Below are 16,633 nucleotides of genomic sequence, written 5' to 3'. Positions count from 1 at the left end.
CTCAACCATGGGACATTCAAGAGCCGGTCCTTAGGGAGGGTACGCTCAGGCCCACAGTTCTCATCACTGCTCGCCCAAATGAAGCGTCCTCCCACACAAACTCATGGAACCTGTAGAATTTGGTGTGAACAGAGGACCAAGTGGCAGCCCTGCATACTTGCTCCGCTGTAGCACATGACGCACAGCCCAAGAGGCAGCAACCGATCTGGTGGTATGAGCATTAATTCTGGAGGGCACTGGTCTGCCCACTTTAGAGTAGGGAAAAGCAATAACTGACCTTAATCACCTAGCACTGGTCTGCTTAGAAGCTGGCCACCCTCTTTTATGTACATCATACAGAACTAGTAACAAGTCAGTTTTACGAAACTCCTTCACTCTGTCCACATAAATGCGCAAGCGCGAACAACATCCAATTTCTTCAGTTTGTCCCTATTCCGGATTTCCTCTGGAGGACTAAACACCGGAAGCACAATTTCCTGGTTTAAATGAAAAGTTTATACCACTTTTGGCAAAATTTTTGGAACTGTTCTCAACACAGCCCTATCTTCATGGAACACCAGAAAAGGAGACTTGCAAGACAAGACCCCCAATTCAGATACACGTCTTGCTGAAGCGATAGCCAGCAAAAACGTCAGTTTCCAAGTCAAAAACTTAAGGTCAGCCAACCGTAATGGTTCAAAAGGTGGTTTCTGCAGAACAGATAACACCAGAGATAAATCCCAAGGTGCCACTGGTTGTCTATATGGAGGCTTAAGACAGGTAACCCACTGGAGGAAAATCTGCACCTCCGGCAACAAGGCCACTTTCTTTTGAAAGAAAATAGACAAGGCAGACAACTGCACCTTCAAGGATTAAAGGCTTAAGCCCGTGGAGAAAATGCATCCTGGGGAAACTCCAGAAGTCTCAAAACTTTAAACCTAGATGTGTGAACTTTTTGTCTCTCACACCACCTAATGTAAGTCTTCCAAACTCTATAATAAATAGCTGCTAAAACTGGTTTCCTTGCACTAATCATAGTTCGGAGCACTGCATCCGAGAAACCCTTCTTTTTTAAGATGGAGGTTTCAAGAGCCAAGCCATCAAATTGAGCTGAGCTAGGTCCTGATGAAGAAAGGGACCTTGCTTGAGAAGGTCTGGTCAAAGTGGAAGACACCACAACGCTGTCAACAAGCTCAGAATGTTGGAATACCAAGATCTCTGTGGCCAATCCGGAGCTATTAGAATGATGGTTGCTCCCTGCGTCCTCACTCTCTTGAGGACCCGTGTCAACATGGGAAATGGTGGGAAGACATATGCAATGTTGAAACACCAGGGCACTGTCATGGCATCGCACAGAACCTGGATACCTGACAATTGTGTCTGGACACCATCAAGTCCACCTCCGGGAGTCCCCAAAGAGCCACAATTTCTGGAACACCTCCAGATGTAACACCCATTCTCCTTCCAGGAGATCTGCTTTGCTGAGAAAATCTGATTCCACATTCCGAATCCCCCGAATGAATACAGCCAATAAAGCCAGAATATTGGACTCTGCCCACACGAAAATCCAAGACACTTCCTGCATCGCCATCCTGCTGCGAGTGCCTCCTTGGTGGTTCAGATAAGTCATTGCATTGTCCGACTGGATTCGAATGGGAGACCCCCTCAGAAACTCTAGACCCTGCAACCTCAGGTTCAGGATTATTGCTCCCCAGCCCCTGAGGCTGGCGTCGGTGGTGACCACCAACCAGTCCCATGACCGAAGTGAGCGACCCAATTGGAGGAATTCCAAATCTGTCCACCACAGTAATGAATTCTGAGTTTCTTGAGTCAGGAGAACCCTTTCTTGTTTCATGGACTTCGGATTCCCTGACCAACTGGCAAGAATGTTCCATTGCAAAGGTCTCGAGTGAAACCTTGCATACTGAAGGGTCTTGAAAGTCGCCACCATCTTGCCCAGTAGTTTTAAACAATGCCATACTGAAGGACCGGGCCACTGCAGAATGGTCAATACTAACTGACAAATGTCTCTGGCCTTTGTTTCTGGAAGAAACACATGATGATGGTGTGTATGCAGAATTACTCCCAAAAACTGTAGCCTCACCCCCAAAAGGGCCTTTTTTATGCATGCCTCCCTTGGTAAAGGTGTAGGAAGAAACCTCTTTGTAGGAACTCCCTTTAAGCTGATCCTGTATCCTTGAGAAACCATATTGAGGACTCAAGGATCCTGGGTGGAGCTAGCCCAAATGTCGCGGTACAGAAGGAGGCGACCCCCCACTCTGATCCCCGAATGGGGAGCCTACATCCCGTCATGAGGAGGGCTTCTCCTCACCCTTGGAAACCTGCTTTTTTGTGAAGGCATTAAAATGGGACTTTGGAGCCTTACCCTTCCCAAAGGCAAATCTTCCTCTACCAGACTGCCCTCTGGTGGAAGCACCCCCTCTAAAGGAGGGACGAAAGGACGAGTGAAAAACAGCAAACCTAGAATTTCCCTAGAAGCTCCTTGCTGGGGAGTCTTATGCACATCAGATAGATTAAATGCCTGTTTAGCATCCAAAATCAAATCATCATTACCAGGGACAGAGGATTCAGTCTCTTTCCTCTGTTCCCAAAACATCTCCTCAACACACTCTTCTTCTTCATCAGAATCTACATTAAGAAGAGGTGGCGTGGATGAAGGTTGTCTGGGAGGAACCTCAGGATCCTTAGTAAACTGTTCCATAAAAGCATTTATCTTGTGTACTCTCAGTGTCCTGCATAGCCTGTATACATGCAGGGTCCCCCTGAGAGGGGGGAATAGGGCAACATAACATTGTGGGGATGAAAATGGCCTAGGAGATCTAACCATCTCATCCCTCTTTTTAATTAGAGCCTGTACCAAGGCAGACACAGACCTTCCCAGAGCAGCTGCCCACGCAGGCTCAGGTTGCTCAGCCCTCTGGGCTTGCGCCCCACTGGGCACAGATTCATATGCAGGGCATATATACCCATGGTCCATCTGTTCAACAGTTAATTTAAGGCTGCAAAACTTGCAGTTAATTAACATGGCAGACACTCCCTCCCAAAGTACAGCAGCATGACACCTTTCTGTCTTGATAATTTCTCACAGTGCAATAAGTCAGGCGTCTGTACAAAGCCAATATATCAGTGTACTTTGCTGTCTGCTGCTGTAATTGACCCTCAGTGGTCACCGGGGAAAGCGCTGCCTCAGAAGAAACTGTCACTCTCTCTGCAGAAATAAATCTCCTTCCAGCTCCACACAGTGTGGGAAGAAAGGGCGCCAGGGCAGAGTGAAGGAAGAGACCAAGTCCCTGCTTCAGCTGGGAGGGAAGCAATTTGGCACCTTCCCCTTGTAAGCCGCTCCTACCATGAGTTTCTTCTGCCTTCCAGTGTCTCCCCTCCTTTCAGGACCACTTGGAAGTGCCCAGCTATGCTGAGCTCCTGTAACAGGCGTCAACAACCAAAAGAGTTCAGCCTGTAAACCCTTTCAAGATGGCGGCCGCCATCGCGGGGTGTCCCTCACCCATGATCCCCCCCCAGGCAGGGAGCTGGCTAAGGAGTTCCCTGGGGCCCAGGAGACCTCTCTGAAATGAGTTCCAATCGCTGTACTGAGAGACCAGACAGCATCTCTCAGCACACAGAGAGCTGACAGGACACGCTTCTGTCAGCCTCTGCTGCGCTGTTGGTGTGAGGAAATTCCCCTGGAAGCCTCACACTGTAACCTGCACTAACTAGGTGAAATATTAATAAAAAAAACCAAACCCCTAGCTTACTCTAATGCATGGCTGCTTCAAAAGTTTTAGCATAGGTGCCTGGCTCCTTCGGACCCTCCTACATCCCATGGTTGAGCTGTGTCACCAGGATGGATGAAAGAGAAATAAATATTAATAAAAAAAATGGTAATAATTGGGTGGTAGTGCATATGCAAAGTTTATTAAAATCATGTTCATGCATTGTGGGCTATACAGAGTTAGGCAAACACAATTACAGTGCAAATATGGGGCACAATAAGTAAAGCCAACTTTTGTTCCGCTCTGTCCCAGCCTCAATTTAAACTACTGCTTAAAATCGTCAGGAAATTTCAAATGATATCCTGGATGTCCTCCTGAGGGTTTCATCAAAAAATATTTAATGGTTCATTAGTTATTCTTTAGCTGGGTACACACTAGACAACATGAAAACCATACAATGTCGCTTCTGATTTCCCTTGAACCCCCTGGAACTCCCGGACAAACGATATATAGTGCATACACACTGAGCAATTTAAGCGGCCACATCCAGGAATATAGTTGTCGATATCCTCAGATTAAGCTGCTTGTACAGAAGACATCACTCACAATCCATAGGACTGCACATTAATGATATACAGTAGGCCCTTATTTAGACACGCTAATGAGAGAATTCACAGTGGACTGTGAGGAGAAAGCAGCATTTCAGGCAGAAAATATAATGCCCCTTAATAAATTGCAAGAGAATTGCGTATGGCTTGCTAATCGCTTTCCACTCGCAAATCCATACGCAATTCCTGAACCATTGAACAGTTTTTACCATCTGTGCAAATGTGAGTAGGTCTAAGGCTTCCACTAATCTGCGACTGAGACAGGGTGGAAGTGGAATACACTGACATCATAGACCCTCCTCAAAAGCACCTAGGCACGCCTGCATTTTTTCTCGCAACTCCAAAAAAAACGCCAGGTTTCCACTGCCAAAAGCCGGCTTCCTGGCAATCAATCTTCCGGTCCTTTGCGTTTACTATCCATACGCATTTTGTATGCAAGCGCAGTCCTTCAGTAATCGCTTGATTTGGGAATTCTTAAATTAGTGGTCAAGTCTAAATTAAGTCCATAGTGTGGACACAAGTTTCAAGTTTATTTATCATCAGCAAAAAACAAGCTCTTTACAGACAAAATTACAGTGTACTTAGAATACCAGTGCAGTCAGTATCGGATTCAGTATTAAATCCCGACCGCCGAAATCCCAACAAGGGGGTGACGTGGATCGCCACTCAGCGGGCCCGGTGCCTCGCTACGCTCGGCACACTAATTTATTCTCCCTCCGGGGGTGTCGTGGACACCCCCGGAGGGAGAAAGTGTTGGGATTCCGGCGTCGGGATTTTGAACGCCGGGATCCCGACCGCCGGGATCTACACTGCATCCCTCAGTATCCATATATGAAACACACATAAAAAGGTATACAAAATATACATAAAATATTCAACATTTATACATTTATCATGCATACAGTGGATGGAAGAAAGCTATTATGTAGGGGGCTTGTATGCGCCCCCAAACTTCTGAACCTTTTTTGTGAACGTCATTTCTCAAAAACCCTGTAAAAAGGATGGCTCTGATCCAATAAAATATTTCTGGTAAAGATTGATCATAGTGGGCCTACTCACACCTGCAGCTTTTAAATGCCTCAGAAAAAAGAGACACTGTAAGGATTTCTTTATTTGTGACAGTCATAGGCGTGCGCAGCCCATTTTCTTAGGGGGTGCACCATTGGAGGGGAGTGTCCATAACCACCTACTGGGCGTGTCCATCCCCACCTCCTGGGGCGTGTCTATCTCCACCAATTGGGTATAAATGCTAACTAAATAGAAGGTGACTTATTTATGTATATGCACTTCAGAATGAATCATTGAATCATTCCCCCCACACACACACCAGAAACAGGGACAGTGCGCGCCAAAGGCGCGCTTCAAAAATGTAATGCCCATTACACATAATGCCACACACTGTAATGCCCATTACACATAATGCCACACACTATAATGCCCATTACACATAATGCCACTCACAGTAATGCCCATTATACATAATACCACACACAGTAATGCCCATCACACATAATGCCAGGGCTTAACAGATTTTTGTAAAATATGGACAGTGTGAGCCAAAGGCATGCGCCAAAAATGTACACTGTAATGCTTACTTCACCTCACAGAGCCGTTATATAGCATACCTAATGCCCATTACACATTATACCACACACCGTAATGCCCATTACACGTTGCGCCTCACACTGTGATGCCCATTACATCTCACACTGTAATGCCAATGACATATTAGGCCAGACACCGTAATGCCAATGACCTATTACGCATCACACTGTTATGCCAATTACCTATTATGCGTCACACCGTAATGCCCATTACATATTACGCCCCACACCAAATTGCTTATTACACATTATGCCACACACTGTAATGCCCATTACACATTATTCTACACACAGCAATGCCCATTACACATTATGCCACACACCAAAATACCCATTACACATTATACACATATATACATGTATATGGTGTATACATGTGTACATTACATATTACACCACACCATATTGCTCATTACATATTATGCCATAAAAGTGTGCTTACCTACATGCTCATTGTCACGAGTTACATGTTCGATGCCAGGGTTTACATGCTCCTTGCCAGGGAATTACATGCTCATTGACATGGGGGGGGGGGTTGCATGCTCATTGACACAGGGGGTACATGCTCGTTGCCAGTGGTAGTTACATACTCATTGCCAGCAGGGGATTACATGCTTGTTGCCCAGGGGGACTACATGCTTGTTGCCCAGGGGATTACATGCTCATTGTCTGGGGGGATTACATGCTCATTGCCCACATATAATGCCCACCTTAGTTCTACATATATAATGCCCCCTCGGAGTGCCATACGCATAATGTCTACAAAGTGTTTAATGCATAATGCCACCCATAATGCCCTCCCGTAGTGCCACACACATAGTGCTGACCCTTTAGTGACAGACACAATGCCCCCCAATAGTGCCACATACATACTGCCTCCCATAGTGTTACAGACACAATGCCCCCCAATAGTGCCACACACATAGTGCTGACCCTTTAGTGCCAGACACAATGCCCCCCAATAGTGCCACATACATACTGCCTCCCATAGTGTTACAGACACAATGCCCCCCAATAGTGCCACACACATAGTGCTGACCCTTTAATGCCAGACACAATGCCCCTCAATAGTGCCACATACACACTGCCTCCCATAGTGTTACAGACACAATGCCCCTCAATAGTGCCACATACATAATGCCTCCCATAGTGTTACACACAAATTGCTCCCATAAACCTATATACACTGTGGAGCTGCCTGGAGCCTGCGGAGGAAGGGGAGAGCTATCTGCAACTGCCACTGGGCGTGGGGACAGACCTGCCAATGTCAGGTGGGGAATGAAGGAGGCGCCGGTCAGAGGTGAGGACGGAGCTCCGGCGCTGATGAGTGGAGGCAGGACAGAGCTCCTGCAAATGAGAAACGAGCGGAGGCGGGGTTCCTGCTGACTAGCGGAGGGGGGGAGCTGACGCGGCCGGGCGGATGGAGGTGCCGGGACAGAGGGGGTACGGAGCTTACGTTTCCAAGTGAAGGGAAAGAGCACTCCTCATGCTGCTAGGCAGAGGAAGGATGCATTTGCAGCTGCTGAGCTGCCGGGCAGAGGGGGGAAGGGGGCGGCGCGCAGAATCTAGCCAGTGAGCCAGCGAGTGTCTTAAAGAGAAAGGAGGAGGCTGCGGGGGTGTCATTAGGAGGTGCCTGTGCACCCCTGGCACCCCCCGTGCGCACGCCTATGGTGACAGTATATTACTAGACCATTTTATAGCCATCTCTTCAGATACTGCACTCCCCATTCTTACCACCTGTGGTCTGTCAGTTAAAAAAATCTAGAATCCAATTACAAGTAAATCCGCTTAAACCTAGGTCAATAAGTTTGGATATCAGTGACATAGGAATAACAGTATTAAATGCAGAGCTAAAATCCACTAAAAGAATTCTAACATAATCTGATTTGTGTTCCAGTGTGTTAGAGTGGAATGCACAACAGTTGCTACCGCATCGTCAGTACAGCGAAAGCTTCTGTACGCAAATTGAAAAGATTAACTCTTATGTTGTTATGACTGTCATAACAACATTTTCATTGTTATTGTCCAGTGTGTACACACTAGTTTAGACTTGACCACTATTCCGTTATCATGCATATGGCTTAAAATTACAGTATCTAGTGTGCTCCTTAAGAATAATTTCACCTTTTGACAATCAGTACTGCTTGAGCTGGGAGCTCATCTCTCAATGCAACTTTTTTGGGAAAAACAAGTATAATCAAATACAATAATAAGGAACAAGTTACTAACAAAGAATGACAGTCAGTAGATGATTACTTTTTTATTTGTACATGAAACTGTTTTTATTATTATTCTGATGTTATTGGAAATATATTGCTTTTATCTTGTTGTGGTCAGAGCCTACTGCCAGCTCTTCATTGGGGAGAAGCTGCTTGACACTGATGCCGTACACTTTGGTAACTCACCACAAGATAATAGTCCCACGCCCAGTCCTGCTGGTCCCTTCACTGCTAGGACGGATACTGAGTGAGAAGCTATGTACAAACAAAGACTTCATGAAGTGTGATACAGGTATGGTCACAGTGGCGTAAGTTCATACCAAGTGCCCGGAGGCAAGATACATGTTGGTGCCCCCCCCCCCCCCCCCCTCCATGCATGATTTAAAGAAGCTGATTTTGTAATATATATATATATATATATATATATATATATATATATTTAGGGCCACGTGAAGGTCCCCAACAAGCAACCCGTCACCCCTACAGTATATTGAACTTTTAACAAGGTGGTCACTCACAGGCAGAGGCGCCGCACGGCTTGTCCCACTGTTTCACTGCTGCCGGAGGACGGGGTCCAGGAACTTCACCATATGCAGGCCAGGCAGCAGCTAACATGCTGGCTGGCTGTCCCCTGCCTGTGCTGCAGCAGCGCTGTGTGACACCCACGAGGACAAGCGCTGTCATCAGTAACCAGCAGTCAGACGCTGTTACTGCTGTCTGCCGGGAGGGGACAGGCGGGCTGGGGGATGGAGGGACGGAGACCGGACCCCACTTTTTGTGCGCGGAGACTGCCGCAGCAGCCCTTTGGGAGACCGGGATGGGCTGGCAGGGGGCGTGCTCACTGCTCCCTCTCACCCGTCCCGCACTGGCTGCCTGCGTCTGCGACTTCTCCCACCCAACTCCTTGTCACTTGCTGCTGTAGTGAGTACAGCGACAGGCACAGCCAGCCAGGTGACAGAGGAGGGGGAGAGGGTACCACCAGGCAGTTATTCTAAGGCAGGTCTGGACTATCGGGAGGCAATGGAGCCAGTGCCCCTGGCCTGTAAGGCTAACGCCCTTGTTCTGGGCTGCAAGCAAACTACACCTCCCAACTGTGCCGATACCTGTGCCGCTATTTGAACACTGTCCCATCCGTAGTTCAGTGTCCCACAGGAGGGGGGTGGTTCAAAGATTACCAGTACTCTGAAAAGCAGCCGGTGATCACTGATCACTGAATAGATGTTGTGCCCATGCACACAGCATCTATAAGTGCAGGTAGGGGAGCTGGGGACTGACCAGCTGCTCAGAGAGAGCTGAGCATGCCATAAAAATTAATGAAAATGGGAATTGTGGCATTTGACCACACCCCTTCTACACAATGCCATGTCCACCCCTCCTGTGGCAGATCCTGATTTGAAGAAGACCAAAGTTCAGGGTTGTCTACCCTCCCGGCTCCATGGCAAGTCCCCCGCATTGCCACAGTCTCCTGCAACTGCCCCTCATAGGACAAATAATGCCATTGACCACCGCTGAGCATTGCCTGTAATACCGACATTGCGGGGGGTGACAATGTTGAAGTGATTGTGCTAGCCACGCCCCCAAACACAGCATGTCACTTAAAACTCTATCCCTGCCCCTTTCTTAAAAAAAGTTTTATTGTTCCTCAGTGAGAAAAACAAAATAGCAATCTAGAAAATATGATACCTTTTAATGGCTAACAAAAATAAATGTTGTTAAAATGCAAGCTTTCGAGACTTCTCAGGTCTCTTCCTCAGGCATGGTATAACAAGGTGTGTGAAGAACCACATATATATACACAGCAGAGTAGGAACAAGATGTGATAGATGGACATTCTTAAGATCAAAACAAAACAAAATAACAGAATGAGCTTGTAAATTGAGTCCTTAATTGGTTTGTAGATAAGTAGTGTGAAAGTTTTATTGTCTCTAAGTTGATGACAGACCAGAGTTAGAGCTCCGATGCCCTCACTCTCTCTCGCGGCCAGATTCCTCAGATGTTGTAGTGGGCCATAAATCCCTCGGATAGATTCAGTCCTGTGTTAAGGGTGTCAAACGTTGTCATTAATTTGTATTCCCAGACCCTCCTGTCTCTTTGTGATTTGAAATTTCCTTTTAGTATAATCACTTTCATATGATCCTGATTGTGTCCTGGGCTGCAGAAATGTTTGGCCACAGGAAAGTGTGTCTTTTTTTCCTTTATTGTGTGGCGATGGGACCTCATCCTTGCCTTAAGTTTTTGTCCTGTTTCTCCCACATACAGACCCCCAATAGGACATTTGGTGCACAGAATCAGGTACACTACATTGGTAGTAGAACATGTGAATGTCCCTGGGATCTTATAGTCCTGTTGTGTGTTGGGGATCCGTACACTGTCTGTAGTGAGGATATGGGCACAGGTTTTGCAGCTCCTTACATTGCAGGGATAGGTTCCTCTTTGTGTAATGGATGGCAGTGAACTTCGGATTATAATATTTTTCAGGTTTGCAGGTTGTCGGTAACATAGTAGTGGAGGGTCTGGGAATATTGTTTTCAGGCGGTCATCTTTGTGTATGATGTGATGTAGTTTTTTTGCAGTTTTTCTTAGCACCTCAAGCTGTGGGTTGTAGGTGACTACCAGGGGTACACGGTTGTTTCTTTCTCTTTCTTTATATTGGAGAAGTTGATTTCTGGGTATCCTGATGGCTCTGATAATCTGATCGTTGATTGATGTGGGATGATATCCCTGATTTAAAAAGGTCCCTTTCAGTTGTTTTAAGTGGACATCTCTATCTGCTGGGCTGGAGCAGATGCGATGATATCTGATGGCCTGGCTGTAGACAATCTTCCAGTTCTTCCATGACAGAGAGGAGACAGAACCTACAAATAGCCAAACACAAATTAGACCAGTCCACAAGAAGAGTTCTGTCTGGACACCACCACCTGGCCGCAGTACCATTTTGGACCTATATATTGACTCTTTTAGAAATGTGGTCCAGTCAACAATATTGGAAAAACATAAAAAGGAATACTTTAACATCAGTGTGCAAGAAAGAAGAGCTATTCACACCTTAAGAAACAACAAGAAAATCACCATCAAGCCTGCAGACAAAGGTGGGGCCATAGTCATCATGGACACATCGGACTATACTAAGGAAGCAAATAGACAGCTGATGGATATCCAATACTATACCAAACTAGACAAAGATCCAACTCAAAAATATTTAAGGGAGTTGAGAAGGCTTGTCAGGGGGCTGTCAGCAGAGTCTACAGAACTTTTGGACTTGATACCCGACAGTCCCAGAATTGGAATATTCTACATGCTTCCCAAAATACATAAGCCCGGCAACCCAGGGAGGCCAATCATCTCATGCGTGGGAACCCTCACTGAAAAAATCTCAGGATGGGTAGAGGGTGTCCTGAAACCACTGGTGAGACATACAACCAGCTTTCTCCAAGATACCACGGACCTACTGAATAAATTATCAACCCTAGGTCCCCTCCCTAATGGAGCCATCCTTGCCACCATGGATGTGGAATCCCTATATTCCAATATCCCCCATGAAGATGGACTGACAGCATGCCAGATATATCTTGAGTCCAATGGGATTGCTCCTGGTCCTGCAACACAGCTTACAAAATTCATCCTTACACACAATTATTTTTCCTTTGGCAAAGAAATATTTCTACAGCGCACCGGGACCGCCATGGGCAGTAAAATGGCACCGCAATACGCCAATCTGTTCATGGCAAAACTCGAGAGTGACTTCTTGGCATCCTGCTCAATCAAACCCTTGGCTTACTTCCGTTACATAGATGATATCCTGATCATCTGGACTGATTCTGAACAAGAACTCATACATTTCCATGAAAAATTTAACAGATTTCATCCAACAATAAACCTGACAATGAATTACTCATATACCGAGATAAACTTCCTTGACACCACTATAACAATTCAAAACAACGCAATACAGACAACCCTATACCGAAAACCCGTGGATCGGCCTTCATACCTCAGATGGGACAGCTTCCACCCGAAACACATCAAAAAATCCATTGTCTACAGCCAGGCCATCAGATATCATCGCATCTGCTCCAGCCCAGCAGATAGAGATGTCCACTTAAAACAACTGAAAGGGACCTTTTTAAATCAGGGATATCATCCCACATCAATCAACGATCAGATTATCAGAGCCATCAGGATACCCAGAAATCAACTTCTCCAATATAAAGAAAGAGAAAGAAACAACCGTGTACCCCTGGTAGTCACCTACAACCCACAGCTTGAGGTGCTAAGAAAAACTGCAAAAAAACTACATCACATCATACACAAAGATGACCGCCTGAAAACAATATTCCCAGACCCTCCACTACTATGTTACCGACAACCTGCAAACCTGAAAAATATTATAATCCGAAGTTCACTGCCATCCATTACACAAAGAGGAACCTATCCCTGCAATGTAAGGAGCTGCAAAACCTGTGCCCATATCCTCACTACAGACAGTGTACGGATCCCCAACACACAACAGGACTATAAGATCCCAGGGACATTCACATGTTCTACTACCAATGTAGTGTACCTGATTCTGTGCACCAAATGTCCTATTGGGGGTCTGTATGTGGGAGAAACAGGACAAAAACTTAAGGCAAGGATGAGGTCCCATCGCCACACAATAAAGGAAAAAAAGACACACTTTCCTGTGGCCAAACATTTCTGCAGCCCAGGACACAATCAGGATCATATGAAAGTGATTATACTAAAAGGAAATTTCAAATCACAAAGAGACAGGAGGGTCTGGGAATACAAATTAATGACAACGTTTGACACCCTTAACACAGGACTGAATCTATCCGAGGGATTTATGGCCCACTACAACATCTGAGGAATCTGGCCGCGAGAGAGAGTGAGGGCATCGGAGCTCTAACTCTGGTCTGTCATCAACTTAGAGACAATAAAACTTTCACACTACTTATCTACAAACCAATTAAGGACTCAATTTACAAGCTCATTCTGTTATTTTGTTTTGTTTTGATCTTAAGAATGTCCATCTATCACATCTTGTTCCTACTCTGCTGTGTATATATATGTGGTTCTTCACACACCTTGTTATACCATGCCTGAGGAAGAGACCTGAGAAGTCTCGAAAGCTTGCATTTTAACAACATTTATTTTTGTTAGCCATTAAAAGGTATCATATTTTCTAGATTGCTATTTTGTTTTTCTCACTGAGGAACAATAAAACTTTTCTTATCAACTGGCTAACACGGTACCAAACTTTTTTCTTTTGCCCCTTTCTTGTCACGCTGCCCCCCCCCCCCCCTCCCCGCTTCATGGAGCTGGCTGCCAGAAAGTAGACAATCCTGGCAAAGTTAATTATTAGCAAACTGCCTATTCCTGTGTTGCAATGATGTTCCTCAGCAAATATTATCATGATTCACACAAGCGTTTGCTGTATTCTCATACAGAGTGTCTGACAGATGCTGAATATGCAGCCAGATATCAGCGTGGGGAAATTATTGGTGAAAAGGATGGAGGGGGCATACGCTGCTGTATTACTAGACAGAATGTAGAATCAGTAGCCCAGCAGGTGAGACAAAGACACATTTTTTTAGGTTTTGGGGGGTATTGTGGAATATTGTCAATCTGAGATATTTTTTTTCCCAATGGCTTTCTCCATAGAATGCGCACTGCATCCTAGAACTCGGTCTCTCCTGTCTCTCTGCTTTGATCCGTGTTGGTATCTATCCTATTATAGTGCATATCCCACTGACCGAGAAGAGCGCCAAAAAACTGAAGTGAGTACTGCTTAGCATCAATTGTGTGTAATAAATAAACTGCAGCCAACCTATTACATCTTACAGAACATTTATAAACATATGATTGAGGTCTAGGTCATGGAATGTGTATGTGGACCATGGATAGCTGGCTCTGGGATGTCATCAAGTACTTGCAGCTTTTCACAGGCACGGGCAGTACCATTGTTATGGCTAATCATTATATTTATAACTGTACTGGCAGGATGTGTAAGGTGCCAACATTTCACACAAGTAAATCTACCAGTGATTGACAGTCTAATGCCATTTGGGGTCAGGGAGAGGAAAGCAATTGCCTCAATTTGTGAAAATGGAGGTGTAACACCACTTTTTAGGGGCAGGGAAGAGGCCAGGATCTCGATTGTTGGATGGAGAGTCCTCGTCTCTTACAAGGATCAGCAACAAGTGGCTTTATTGCCCCATGGGTACCGCACCCGCCCAATGGTGTTGCAGTGATCCGATACTGTGTCCTAGGATGCAACTGGGATCACTACTGCATACAGAGATATTCCAAGGAAGCAGCAGTGAAAGCTACTCTGTCCACATCTGAATTATAATACTAATAGTGGCAGATTTATCTACGGACTGCTGGACTGCAGCCACACCAGGTAAAATAGGCTGCACTGGCTTCAATTATGAATGGCAGGGAATTCCAATTGGTAGTCCTATCTGTGGGCCACAGACACTACAGCCATCCCATTGGGAGGGGTTTCCTCCATCTGGGACTGCCAGAATGGGCAGCCATAAGCAGAGAACTAACCTCCTTTGGGTAGCGGCAGCCCCCCAACTACAATTAGGTAGGAGCCACTTCTGACAATAATAACAATGTTAGTTATATAGATGACATTTTTTTTTTTACATAACAATGTGACTGACATATACTCTTTATATAACCTTTAGAAAAACCAGACAATGGTGGGGAAAATGTGAGGATCTGCTACTGGAATGTGCCCAGCGGGAAGAGGCTGAGCTTGATGCACTGCCATGTCTATATAGCACTGTGTACCCAGACAGCTGGCATGACACTGACTCTCTGCTCTCCGCTGTAAAGGATGCCATCATGGATGAACACAAAAGAACTGTTTGGTTGGAGAACCAGTCTTGCTGAATAATCCAATAGTCATGCACCTTCTTATCTCATTATGAGAAAGATTTTACAGACTCTTTCAGTAGATAATAGCTTACATACTCAATTATCTAGTTCTAAACTTCTTTGTGACAGGTACTGCCGGCTGTGCACACAGTAGGTGGCCATACACTAAGGCAATTTATCTGAGGCTTGACATTGCATCATATTTCCCTTAAACACCCCAGCAGCTTCCTGGGAGACCTGCATGTCAGATTTTGTACTAGAGTGCTTATTTCACATAAGATATATTGCATGCAATTTATCTTACTGCATAAACTTGTACCATACAATTTATCTGATGGGCTGTACTACAGGGTGTCATGGGGGCCCGGCCTAAATAGTGCTATTGAAAGCTATGTAGAAGAGGCTAGTTCCTACCCTACCTATGGGGCCGATTCAGATGTGTTCAGTCGGTCAGATTATTGGTCAGCTATCACAGCACCGTAAATACAAACCTGGAGAATATGGCAGCTTAGTAAATATGCTGTATTCTCCATTCGTATTTTTGGCCGATCCCGGTCATACCTGTTCGTACATGGGATAAGCCGTAATTTGCCTTTTTAATAAATCACTGCCAATTCAGCTGGTAATTCAGCAGAAATCATGACTGGAATATGCTCCTTATTTTCCAGGCGTATTTGGCTGAAGCCTGCACAGATCAGTCAGATTCGTACAAGCATCTCTCTGTAATAAAATAGAAAAATAAATAAATAATAAAAAAAAAAAAGTGTGGACCCCGAATAAAGGCCCCCCCCCCCCCCCCCCCCCCCTCCAGGGAAACTCCAGCCTGGAGCTATCCCCATCACCCATGGGCTGTGGGTGATGGGCTGATGTAACTGTAATAAATATAATAAAGCAGTGGTTTCCAAACTGTGCGCCTAGGCTCCCTGGGGTGCTTTGGGTTGGTCGTCCAGGACCAATTCAAATTATTTATGATCAATTATTTCTGGACAAAACCAGTGCTGGTGGCTGCCAATCATAAAATGTGTACAATAAGAACCAAATCCTCCCCTTTACCACATAACTGAACCTAAGAAGCACATATAAACACAATCTACTTAATTTGATATATATTTTTTGGGGCCTAGGGGTGCCGTGGAAGAATTCTGATACTCTAGGGTGCCGTAATTAGAAAAAGATTGGGAACCCCTGTAATAAAGCATTGGTGGACAGTGGAAGCAGCAGCCTCATGAGGAATTTTTCACAAGGAGGGGGAGGGAGGATCTTATCAACTTTGATTCATATACATACAAACGCATTGCATGCAATATAGCGGCATGCAATGCGATTTGATTTTTAATTGTACAAGCACCCTGATGGGTGCTTACAATGTTAAATGCACCCCCATTGTCAACGCCACCCCCACTATCAACGGCAACCCGAAGCATGGCGAGCCTGCGAGGGGCGGCGGTACGCGTCCTCCGACCTTTTCATACCCCCACTATCCACGTCGGCGTGGAGTTGTTTTTAGATAGTGTGGCGAGCGCAGCGAGCTACCGAGCCCCGCAAGGGAACACAGATTACTTTACATGTATTCCACGTGCGCTCGCCACGCTTCGGCCTCGTAT

At 45.6% G+C, this 16,633-nt stretch overlaps 1 protein-coding gene across 1 annotated transcript in view; it reads left to right on the top strand.

Annotated features, from left to right (window-relative positions):
- Positions 1 to 15,766, top strand: part of CARD14 (caspase recruitment domain family member 14) — a 79,205-nt gene extending 63,439 nt beyond the window's left edge. Inside the window, 4 exon segments of the mRNA XM_083148627.1 lie at positions 8,260 to 8,433; positions 13,589 to 13,710; positions 13,803 to 13,918; positions 14,837 to 15,766. Of these exon segments, the coding sequence (XP_083004753.1) occupies positions 8,260 to 8,433; positions 13,589 to 13,710; positions 13,803 to 13,918; positions 14,837 to 15,044 (620 nt within the window). The 3' untranslated portion in view covers positions 15,045 to 15,766.
- Positions 15,767 to 16,633: the final 867 nt, after the last annotated feature.

This window comes from Crinia signifera, chromosome 6 (assembly GCF_055691185.1).
Source record: "Crinia signifera chromosome 6, ASM5569118v1, whole genome shotgun sequence".
Classification (NCBI taxonomy): Eukaryota; Metazoa; Chordata; class Amphibia; order Anura; family Myobatrachidae; genus Crinia; species Crinia signifera.
This window is presented reverse-complemented; position numbering and strand designations above follow the sequence as displayed.